Raw genomic sequence first — 12524 nt, 5'->3', positions numbered from 1 at the left:
TAAAACAATCTTTCCCCCTCAAATCATAGTATAAAGGCAGCTGTAGTCATCTGAGAGCTTGTGGTTATGCTCTGATTTACCGGGGAAGGAGGAGGTTGTACTATTTTAAATGCATAATAGAGCATTCGTTTCGTCATCTGGAAGCAGAGCTGGAGGAAGCTCAGGGGAAATGAGAGACATCAACGTTGCTCTTGTGGAAGGGAAGCTTTGCAGCACGTTATCAGACAGGAGTGCATATTGAAGAGAATATCTGTTAGGAATGCATGCCACCAGCTGTATTTTGCTTCCGAGGATGGTAGACATATCAAACCAAAACCAGATAAAAGCCTGAGAAAAAGACATCCAGAAGGATACTGAAGTTATTCTTTATGCTTCACTGCCCTTTACCTCTCTTGGTACCTTCCAGAGAAATCAGTATAAGATGTATTTTTAGCTTGCTGTTTCCAGCATCAACATGACAACATGATTTTGTCTTTATATCAGTAAGCAGCTTCTACTATGTTTTCCTATTTTCTGCTAGCTACAATTTACAAAGGATGTCACAGCACTGGTAAGAGATGCACAGTAGCCATTTCCTTGCTTTTAAGTCATGTTTTATAGAGATGTATAATAAGCCAGTCTATTAAAACTGTAAATGTGCTTAGAGAAATCTCTCTCTAGTGGTAATTGTACTAATTTGCAGAATGTGTTTGTGATAATATGATTTTGCATCTTTCTTTTTTATTTTTATATTTGGTTTTCTTTTGTATCCTGTGCATAACTGATGTTAAAGCATAATATGTATGTGCATCCGTGTTTTTTTTTTTTTTAAGTGTGTCTCACTCTTTCCCTTTCCCTATGACTTTGCTGTTATGTTATGTTTGTGGCTGCACTTGAGCTTTGCAAGCTTCAAATGCAAAGACAGGATATGATAGTCTTGAGTTAAGCCTGTTTTGATTAAGGGAGGATGCGTTACTACACCTGACTGTCTTAGATGCTGAACGCAGTCCTATGTTGCATTGATGAGCTCTGTTTTGTAGCATCTCTATAGTTAATTTCAGTTATTCTTGTTTTTAAAAACATTGCTAGATAATTTTACAAATAGTTGATAAAAGAATTTGAGCTGCATGCTTGTTGGTTGGTAAAAGAAATGGCTCTTCATAATAAGTAAAAGAGACCAAATGAATTTATACAATGTACTTTTGCATTAGCTTAAAATAAAAATATAAATTATATACAGAAAAATGACCTTTCTTCATACTTTTATGCCCTTAATATATATGCTTAATTCTTAAACATGCATATTCTTATTTTAAATATTAAAATACTTAGCATGGCTGTTGAAAGGCTTAATTTATCAAAATGGATTATTTTTAAGGACTTTGTAATAGTTAATTGACAATACACTTCAATCAATTATATTTTATTTATGATAGTAGCAGTATTTAAAATAAAAATGTGTTTGGTTAATATTTTCACCTTCTCTCTGCTAAAAGACAAGAATCTTCTTTTTGCCGGGATTTATTAGGCAGCCATTTAACCTGTCGACTGCTGAAAAATCAGAAAGCTTGAATGGGGAGAATTTTAGAAGCAACATGATTGTATCCAACTGGGTGGGGGGAAATTTGACATGTTTCACAACTTTTGAGAACGTAGGCAATTGTCATTTATATTTGCTGCAGATTCTATGATTTATTTGATTTCTGAGAGCCTAGCTCTTCTCTAGATTGGTAGAATACCTTCATGTTGTGTGTGCATGCATGCTGTAGTGAATGGCATTCAGGAACAAGGTAGGGCATAGGAAAATAAAACAGTGAACTGCAAAAATGGAAATTACTGTTCTTTTCATGAATTTTAAGTGACACTTTTCTCTCATTTCTGTACAGGCATATTCTCAAGATGCCTACCTGAAAGGCAACGAAGCCTACAGCGGCAATGCCCGCAATATACCTGAACCTCCACCAATCTGCTATCCCTGGCTGCCACCTGCCCCGTCAGCCACGGCACAGCCAGTTGAAATCTCTCCTCCAGACTCATCATTGAGCAAACACCAAACCAGTACACCAGTACTGGTGCAGCCTGGCAGGGCCTATAGAATGGAAATACAAGTGCCTCCTTCACCAACAGATGTTGCAAAATCAAACACAGCAGTGTGTGTTTGCAATGAAAGTGTAAGGACTGTCGTTGTGCCTTCTGAGAAGGTCGTAGATTTGTTATCCAATAGAAACAGCCATGCAGGTCCTTCACATAGAACTGAAGAAGTGAGGTATGGCATGAATGAGCAGACCTCTTTAAAAACAGTGTCAAGAACCACGTCACCACCTTCATCGATCCCCACTGCCCATCTAATTCATCAGACTACAGGCTCCAGATCGTTGGAACCTTCCAGAATTTTACTTAAATCTGGAAATTACAGCGGACATTCAGAAGGAATCTCAAGCAATAGGTCTCAAGCTGTGGATTCCTCTTCTGTTTCTGTTAATCACTACTCGCCAAATTCCCATCAGCACATAGACTGGAAAAACTATAAAACGTACAAAGAGTATATTGATAACAGACGACTGCACATAGGCTGTCGGACAATTCAAGAAAGACTAGACAGTTTGAGAGCAGCTTCTCAGAACACAACAGACTATAACCAGGTGGTACCCAACCGCACGACTCTGCAGGTACGACGTCGAAGCACCTCTCATGACCGAGTGCCCCAGTCCGTGCAGATCCGGCAGCGCAGCGTGTCCCAGGAAAGACTGGAGGATTCTGTGCTGATGAAATACTGCCCAAGAAGCGCTTCTCAAGGAGCCCTGACATCTCCATCTGTTAGTTTTAGTAATCATAGAACTCGTTCGTGCGATTATATCGAGGGACAGGGTGAAACTTTAGAAAACGTCAATGCCGAGAGTCAAATACCTGATTCCAATGGAGAGCGAAAACAGACTTATAAGTGGAGTGGATTTACCGAACAGGATGACAGGCGAGGCATTCACGAAAGACCTAGGCAACAAGAAGTTCATAAATCTTTTCAAGGGTCAAATTTTACCGTGGCCCCGAGTGTTGTTAATTCCGACAGCAGGCGGACGGTGGCAGGTCGAGGGGTGGGATCTGTGTCACAGTTTAAAAAAATCCCACCAGATCTAAAAACACTGCCATCCAACAGAAATTTTCAGACTACTTGTGGAATTTCACTGCCTCAGGGGGTGTCACAAGAGAGGTCACCTCTTGTGAAAGTCCGAAGTAGCTCCCTGAAAGCGCCTTCCACGCATGTCACAAAACCGTCGTTCAGCCAGAACTCGTTTGTTTCCATCAAAGACCAAAGACCAGTAAATCACCTACATCAAAACAGTCTATTGAGTCAGCAGATGTGGCTAAGAACTGAGAGTGCCCCCGATCAGCATGTGGAAACTGGCAAATCCCCTCCTTTCTCTGGAGCCTCCACTAAGCCTGCCCCGCAGATGAGCGACAACTCTGGCACTTCAGACTTAGAATTACCTGTCACTCAAGCAAATCAAGATTTAAATTTACAAGAGGCTGACATTCAGCAATCAGACGCTTTAGATAGTAAAGACACTGTCATCCTAAGAGAAAAACCTCCATCCGGGCGCCAGACCCCGCAGCCTTTAAGGCATCAGTCTTACATCTTGGCAGTCAATGACCAGGAGACCGGGTCAGACACCACCTGCTGGCTGCCCAACGACGCCCGCCGGGAGGTCCACATAAAAAGAATGGAGGAGAGGAAGGCCTCCAGTACCAGCCCGCCCTGCGACTCCTTGGCCTCCATCCCCTTCATAGGTGAGCCCCTCTAGAGTCACTGGCTAATAGGTCGAATCTTTGAGAAATCTTTTCGGGAAAGTATTATGCGTAGTTCAGCGGGTACAGAAATCTTAAACTGTATGTTAAAACATCTCTTCTGAATCTCATAAGCTATGCTTCAACTGAGCTGTAAGCTTTTACCCTCCTTAAAAGTTATTTCTGGTATCCATTTGCCTTTTCTTGTTAAAACTTGATGTACCCACTACCCATTTTTTGTTTTTATTTTGATGAAACAAATTCCCACCGTCTGGGGCCAAGGGGATCAGCAAACCAAATTGTGCCTAGTTGTTGACTCATGTGAATCAAAAACCAAGTGAAATAGTTTTGATTAGCAGTTACCAACCTTTCATTTAAACAGTGCCTTTTACTTTGTAAAGCTTATTTCTTCATAAATTTAACTTGGGCTGAGAGGGAAGACTTCCTCATTATCAAATTACTTTGTCTTAGAGTAAATCCTGGAATAGATTTGGAAAAGTTATCTAAATGACAAGGGCGTGCCACAGTCTGTAACACCTACCCTGCTTCCTGAGTCTTCTGTCTGCTCCCTCACACCCCAGCTGTGTTGTCCAGGCGGCAGCCAGTGTGATGTTTTAGAAATGTCAATCAGACCATGCCACTCCTCTGATCAGAACCCCCCCGTAAGGAAATAGAATCTCACCCAGAATAGAATCCGAAATCCTACCATGGCCTGCAGGGCCTTCCATGGCCTGTCCCACGGCACCATCCACCTCTGACCCCATCTCCTGTTAACGGTCTTCCACGTCCATCCCCTCTGCAGCCTCACCAGCCTCTTCACTGTTCCAGAACATGCCAAGCGTGACAGGGGCCTGGCACTGCTGGTTCCCAGCCCTAGAACACGTTCCAGAGATGATCACAAGGCACTCTCCCTCACTACCCTTGGGTCTCTGTTCAAATGTTATCTAAGCAGCCTTTCCCGAATAACCCATCTAAAATAGGTACCCAGCACAAAGATACAGATGCTGACATTCTTTTTCCTTTAAGCTTTTTTATTTTCATATCACTTGTTTCCTCTGACATAATTTGTATTCTTTTATTACGTTTCTCTATAGAACTAAAACAAACAACTTGAGAGCCAAGATTTTAAATATTTGGTTCACTCCTCTGTCCCTAATGCCTACAACACTGTCTGGCACGAAGAAGGCACTTAACAAGTATTTGTTGAAACAATGGCTGAATGGTAATTTTAAGAAGATGGTCAAATATATAGCAAAACCAAAAAAAGTTGTCATCATAATTACTACGCAGCTCTACAAGATAGCAGGATTATGATATACGTCCTTAGTATTATCTTCGTTTTATAAGTGAGAAATGTAAGATACAGAGAGATTAAATAACTTCCCTAAAATCACAGTTACTAAGCAGTAGAGACAGGGACTCTAGGTTTGCCTGATTCAGCCTTATCCCAGAGAACACGCCAGAGGGCAGCTTGTATATGGACTGCGTTGTCAAGAGCGCCCCTGGAGTTGGTGACGCAGGGGCCTTGTTTTGCCGCAAAGGCCCCAGACTCTCACCCTGGTGCCCCACAGGTTTTATGAAAGAGTTTTCTATCATTGTCTAATATAATATGCTTCTCTTTGAGTAATAGTTCAGTTTTTCTTTTCTAGAGGAACTTTTTTTAACCTGTTGAGCTATTGGACTGTCAGGTGACATTACCCGAATCAGTTTTTAAAGAAAGAGTTCCACGTTTTTTTTTAAATAAATATGATACATTGAAATTGTAAACGTTGTGGGGAATCTCACCCTAAACTATACTAATATTCGTATCTGTACCCTTAGGGCCACGCTCAGAAAATAGTAGAATCTTGTTGTAGGTAGAGTCGTATACATCACCTAGATATAAAGTACCTGAGGACTAATGAATGTTTTATGATTTTTTAAAACAACCTGTGGCTGTATCTCACAGGCCTGTGAGATCTTATCAGAACAGTGATATCCTATTTTCTTCCTACATAATAAGAATGATCAGATTACATTGGAGTAGTAAAAAAGGTACTATGAAGTATAGGAATAAAACAGTCAATTGTGTGATTGAAGAGAGGACTGTGGCTAAAATAGGAAGATCTCTATAATTCTAGATACATAGAGATTGATGAAAATAAACTGTTCACTAATTAGCTCTGATCTTATTTGACTTCGAGTACATAGTAAAATCTCCTTCATTGTTCCTAGTGAATAGTTATCTTTTGTTTGATGAAGCATTGTTTTTTAAAGGTTACCCAGCATAAACATGTCTTTATAGTCCATTTATTTCACATATGCCTCCTAGAACCTTAGCATATGGCACATGATTACTGTGGTGTCAGTTACACAGCACTGGCGGAATAAAGAACCAGGATACTAACACGGAATTCACTGCATTTCTATATTTGAATATTGTCCATGGATGTAAGCGTCTTAAAAGTTGCTGAGCCCCAAGGTGGAATGACACGGCGCCTCCTAAGTTTTTATAGCATTTTCATGGCTCTTATAAAATTGAATGCTGTTTAAAGGCATTGAAAATAATTTGATTTTAGTATTTATCTTATTTTTAGAGCGTAACATCAAAAGTATACTTTCGGTTAATATATTGGCCCTTTTTTCTGTGACTAACTAAAAATCCTTTACTATAACCTTAAAGTCCAAAAAACATTTATTAGTCTGCTCTAAAGACTGTGTTGTTAAATATACTATAAATACCTGATCAATGAAAGACATTTCAGCATTTCATTAGGGTGTAAGTTCCAAAATGTTAATAGTGAAATCCTTTTATTATTGGGCTTTAAAATTTTATCTGACCCATGGGTGTTTCTCTTGCCAACCTAGTGTTTACAGACGGTAGGAGAGATAATAGCATTGAAATAGACTATTTGTAATGTTTCCCAGAGTATTTTCCAAGAACACTAATTCCATTAGATCTTAAGTGTTATTAAGAAAAAGTTCAGCAGTCAAATAAATTGAGAAATGCTGAGTTTAAATAGACACGTTTTGTTTATCTTTACTATAGGACTTCTCACAATCATTAATATAATACCATATATTAGGCAGACTAAAATATAATTTATTCAGAAATATTTGGCTATAAATTCTTTTATTTAGAGTATTTTATGGGTTTAGTATACCACAGAACACACTTTGGGGAATGTTGATCTATGGAACATTTAAATTAAAAGAAAAAAAAAAGAAATTAAGGTTTGTTTTTGCATTGTCACACCCAGAATTTTGTATTCTGTGATTTTTTTTTTTTTTTTTAAAGACAAAGTCTTACTCACCCAGGCTGGAGTGTAGTCGTATGATCATAGCTCACTTCAGCCTCAAACTCCTAGGCTCAAGTGATTCTCCTGTCTCAGCCTCCTGAGTAGCTGGGACTACAGGCGCGTGCTGTTGCACACAGCCTATACTCTGTGATTTTTAATAATTATTTGTGTGATTTGAAAACATTATAAACCAATGCAAAAAAAATGGTTTTATTCCCAAAATACAAGAGAACGGAGTCAATTTATTTAGTTATCCATTACATAGAGCTAATAATGTCTTATAGAAAGAAAATTTTCCCCATATTTTGTTACATATTTAACATCTGATATTTCTCTTGTGCCACAAAGATTTATAAAAATGAAAAAATTATTTTTAAATTCTGAATATTACTCATTAACAGTATTTTGTTTACCCTCCCATATACTTTATAAAGCTACACAGTAAGTCCTGGAAATAAATTTCAACTTCTTTTATAAGTAAACACAAAACAAAAAAATGATTAACTGTTCATAGTAATTTGACAGTGAGTAGCAGATATTAAAATGTGTTTTAAAGTCCTAACTTCCTACATTTCTTTAACTTATACCTCACATAACTATTAATACAAAAAACTATGGCTGTGTTACCTACATCCAGAGTTTCATCTCAGATTCATTTTCCTGTGCTTTTGCCATATTTCTAATACACCCCGACGTTGGCCAGTATGTGCGTGCTTACTTGGGTTAGCCTAGGGTCAGTTGAATTCGATTGTCACAGCTTTATTGGCACTGCCTTTTTAAGACAGCTTGGGAGTGTTAAATCTGGTATGATACAGCTACATTACAGTGTCATACAGGTGATTTAGCTCCCTGAAATTTACCCGAAAGGCAGGGGTGACTGTCACCGTATACCCAGCTTCTCCCTTTGGGAGCTCCAGACTCAGTGCCAGCAGTGATATCACAGGATGATGCAATAAGCACCCCAACCCCTCTCTTATACTAATACAGACCGAGTCCTTCTCCAAAGCAAATAGTCTATTTATAAAGAGAAATATTACCCAACCTATCATCTTACAATCTTTTTCCTGTATCAGCTTTTCCCAAAAATGTGACCCCATTGGTACTTAAGCTTAGTTAGAGATTTTTGCTTCCACTGTTTAAGATGTAAGGTCATTTTAAAAATAGTAACAAAAACTTCTGTAGCACTTTATAAACTACCAGGTACTTTATAATGTACCCAACCTCTTTATAACCCAGTGGGGGATTTATGGCAGAATGAACAACTCACTTCATGGACAAGAAAAGTTTAGTAGTTTACTTAAGGTCAGTCAGCAGATCACCGACAGCTGGTTGTCTGCCGGCTCCAAGTCGCGTGTTCTTGGGACACGTTCTCGCCCCCAAAATGTGCTAAGATTTAAATCTTGGCTTTTTACTCTTTTAAATCTTGAAAAATAATTCCAAGTTTCATATTCACCATTATTAGCTCAGATTTCCCAAATGTGAATTGGCATCTTTTTACTAAACACATATATTTGTTCCAAGTTTGTTAACAAAACTGTTCCCCAGTGGATAATTTCAGGTGTTCTTTTATCTTTATCTTTTGATAGTAGCATTAGCTTTTATCCTAAAATACTTCAAATTTATCTGTAACATACCTTGCCTCATTACCAGGCTTATTTATTTAGGGAAATAACTTTTTGTTTTTAAAACTTAGCCCTTATGAAAACTATGGAATTGTTCTTGCTAAAGTAGGCTTTCTAGGTTTTTCAGCTAGTTCCTTTAATTTCGAAAATAGATCCAATAGTAACTACACTTTTAGACCTGGCGGTTTTAATAGATCCAAATTTCAAAAGCTCCCTAACAAATGCCTGGTTTATTAAAATCTAAAAGTACATTTTTACATAAATTAAACAGATAATAATGAAGTTGACGGCCTGATGTTTTATTAAAGTTTTAGGTGAAATGTTCAATTTCTTGAAATTGTCATAGCATTTGTCAGCCGGCAAACTGGGTTTATTTTTCATACACATGCGTGTGCGTGGGCACGTGAACACACACATACGCTTTCACCCTCTCACCCTGTGCCCAAACCCCCAAATCTTAAAACTTGCCCGATCTATATGACTGCAGAAATTCAGCGAAGTAACTATAACCCGGTAACTGGCAAATCTGGAAGCGATGCCTCCACTTGCCGTTTTTAGATTCAGAGCACTTGCTCTACCTCTGCGTGGTGCGTGCCTCCTCGTAGATGAGCTGACGGGCCCTGGTGTTGACCGTGACACTGCACATATCCCTGCCTCTGCTCTGATTTTGTCACCTGCCTTTCAAATACCTACCTCGCAACAGTTCCTCTTTGATTTACAGCACCCTCTTTCGTTAAGCACCCGCTACCGTGTGGTCATGGTTAAGTATGAATAAGGTATTTAAACGGTGTTTATTCAGATTTCTTCTTCCTTCCTAGCCTTTTAAAATCATCTGTCTAATACAACATTGAATTTTTGGTTATTAAAATGACTTTCCAATCTCAAAATGACTTTCAAAAAGCCAAATGTTAATTTACATGCATGTTTATGGAACTATTCAAGAAGCTTGATCTAGAATTAGAAATTAGAAAATTTCTGGAATTAGGAAACTGAATTCCAATTATGATGAGTTTAATTGTTATTGTAAAGACGGGAGGTATTTGAACTAGGTAATGGCACCCCTTACTAGTTTATGTAAAAGAAAACAGGACTTATTACTTCAAGAACTCTACAATTAGTGAAAAATGCTCAGCGAGTCTTTGGAGGTCTGCCACTTGATGATCGGAGGTTGGAAGCCCATGTTAATATATTAGTATCATTTTTAAAAGTCTTTAAAATGCCTTTTTAATTTAACGTAAATGGAGTTTCTTGAGCATGCCATTTTTATCAGCCCTTTCACCTGATATTCAGTAATTGATATTAATGGAGCTAACTAAAATTTGCCTAGGGAATTCAGTTTTTTAAGATGGCTTTATTTCATTGGGCTTAACTTTATTTTATTGGGCTTAACTTTGGTTAAAAAAAATAGCAAAAAAGTGGCATTGCCAAAGATTAATAAGCTATTACTTGTAAAAGGAAGAGCTTATGCTTGACTAGTAAAAAGATCATTTAACTTCACATAACTGTTCACCTCCTTTGATTTAAATTGACTATGTATCTCAGAAGGCAAATGAAAAGAAATGATATTTGTCACATTCAAATTTCTTTTTAAGACAAAGAATTCATTCACAGTATTTATTTTCCCTGAAGATGAGGAAAAAATCAAGATTTTTAAATACGTATTTTGCTTGAGGTATGTCCCTTTTTGTAGGAGTTGGAACAGAAACGGTTTATTCAGTTTCCATATCTTTAGTAAAAAAGATACATGCATGCTATTGCTATTTTAGAACTACATATATAATTTTATGTTAGTCACCATTTCTTCCAACTTATACAAATTTACCCTTCCTCTTACAATATATAGTTTATTGTATCATTGAAATAATAAGTAATATTATAGTGTTAATATACTTCAGATTATTATGCTGTTCTTCCTAGCAGAGGTGAAATAAAAAGCAAAATTATGTCAAAGAACTGATTATTCTGCCACAGTCTATACCAGAAATTCTGATAATTTCACTGAGTTATATAAAATCATTTTCAACTACAATTATAAAATATAAACTGCATTGATTTTATGTGCTTCTTTCTGGAGTAAATTCAGCTGTGAAAAACATTTCTCATAACTCGATTCAGTTTAGAAGGAGTGTTTTTTTGCTCTGTGCTCTAACCTGCAGCACTGGCCGTTGGCGTTATGTGGAGAGATGCGTGTTTGTCAAGGGAGCTAGAAACACGCCGTACTCCACGTTTATATTCATCATAATTGTCTTGGTTACAAATGATAGAAAATAATGTCGAATTAGCTCATGCCAAGAAGTAAGGTTAGCTCACAGCTAAGAAGTTGTGGGGTAGACCTGGTTCTATGCATGGTTCGATCCTGATACTCAAGTGGTAACATCAAGATTGTGAATCTTTTTCTCGGTTTTGCTTTCTTCATTCAGACACTTTTTCTCCACATGGTAGTAAAGGTGGCCACTGGCAACTCAACAGTTTGCTGAATTTTATAGTTCTTGTTCCCCAAGGAAGGGAAGAGAAAGACCGTAATTTTCTGTGTCCACATGTTGGATCCTGGAGATACTGCAAGGGGTCCAGTTCTTACCCCGTGGGCAGTCACTGTGGACTGAGAGGGGTAGGGCCCTGTGATTGGTCAGGCCTCGGTCACATTCCTGTCCACAGGAAGACAAGACCCTCCAGTAACTTCCATGGAACCTCTGAGATAGAGACAGGCATAAATGAAACATTCTCTGTAATTATCTTGTGGAACCTGAAGAGGAACAAATAGGATAAGAATATCATGCAGTAAAAATATGTGTTGATTTATGAGATGAAAACCAGTTATGTATCACTATTTCATCTTGTTTTTGGTTATTTCAGTAATAGGTTTTCACAAGTTTTTTTTTTTTTTTTTTTACATTTTTATTAGGCTTTGTGTTGCTTCCATGAGTTATCTTTTCACATGCTTTGCCTTTTTGTTGTCATTTTAGTGGTTCTTAATTCATAAGAGCTCTTTGTATATGAGGGCTTCCCTTTTTTCATGCTTTGATATTTGAGAAATAACTCTTTAACAGTTAGCATAATTTCACAATATGCCTGCTTGATTTTTGTATATGTCTACATTTTTCTTGATTGCATAGTCTTTAAGATGTTCTTCTAAAATATTAATTGCTAATAATAACCATAGTAAAAGTTTCATATTCAGATATGAATAATCAGTAATAAACAATAAAGACTTGGAATAGTCTCCATTTGGAAAAAATCCAAATTGAATAATAGAGTATATATTATCTGTGGGAATTATTTATCTGGTAAACACTTTTCCAAAAGTAAACCAAAATTTTTGGATATTAAGGCCTATGTTTTTGAAACGTATCCTCTGGATATTAAGGTTAAGAAACAGTGGTCACATTGAATTTTGATATATAACAACTTCCATGCCCTCTACCTTCTCTTTATTCTAAAGAGCTATAGGGCTTGTTGTGAAAAAAGTAAATTAATGCCTCATTTCTTAAGTCAGTTCTCTGATTATGTAATTCAGTTTAGCATGAATGATTATGCCACTTGATAATAGCAAGTCTGTAATAGCTCATAAGTATGTGTTTTACATACATTTTTTTTTATTTCAGCATATTATGGGGGTACAGTTGCGTATGTTGTCCTTGCCCCACCTCCCCGCCAAGTCCGAACTTCAAGTATGTCCATCCCCTGGGTGGTGCGCATCGCACTCTTTGTGTATACTCGTCCCCTCCTCCCCGCTCTCCCCTACCCCCTGCCCGACATCCGATAAATGTTATTCTTATATGTGCACTTCTGTGTTGATCAGTTAATACCAATTTGATGGTGAGTACATGTGGTGCTTGTTTTTCCATTCTTGGGATACTTCACT

The 12524-nt window shown here is 37.6% G+C and overlaps 1 protein-coding gene across 1 annotated transcript in view; it reads left to right on the top strand.

Moving 5' to 3' along the window:
* The first annotated feature begins 1751 nt into the window (after positions 1-1751).
* The window catches only part of ARHGAP21 (Rho GTPase activating protein 21), a 44779-nt gene continuing 34006 nt past the window's right edge, over positions 1752-12524 (top strand). Inside the window, exons 1-2 of the mRNA XM_012644200.1 lie at positions 1752-1769; positions 1866-3765. Coding sequence (XP_012499654.1) covers positions 1752-1769; positions 1866-3765 — 1918 coding nt within the window. The remainder of the gene's footprint in view (positions 1770-1865; positions 3766-12524) is intronic.

Source organism: Propithecus coquereli, unplaced genomic scaffold, assembly GCF_000956105.1.
Source record: "Propithecus coquereli isolate 6110/MARCELLA unplaced genomic scaffold, Pcoq_1.0 Scaffold103, whole genome shotgun sequence".
NCBI classification, from domain to species: Eukaryota; Metazoa; Chordata; class Mammalia; order Primates; family Indriidae; genus Propithecus; species Propithecus coquereli.
Note: the sequence above shows the minus strand (reverse complement) of the source record. Positions and strands in the feature narration are given on the sequence as shown.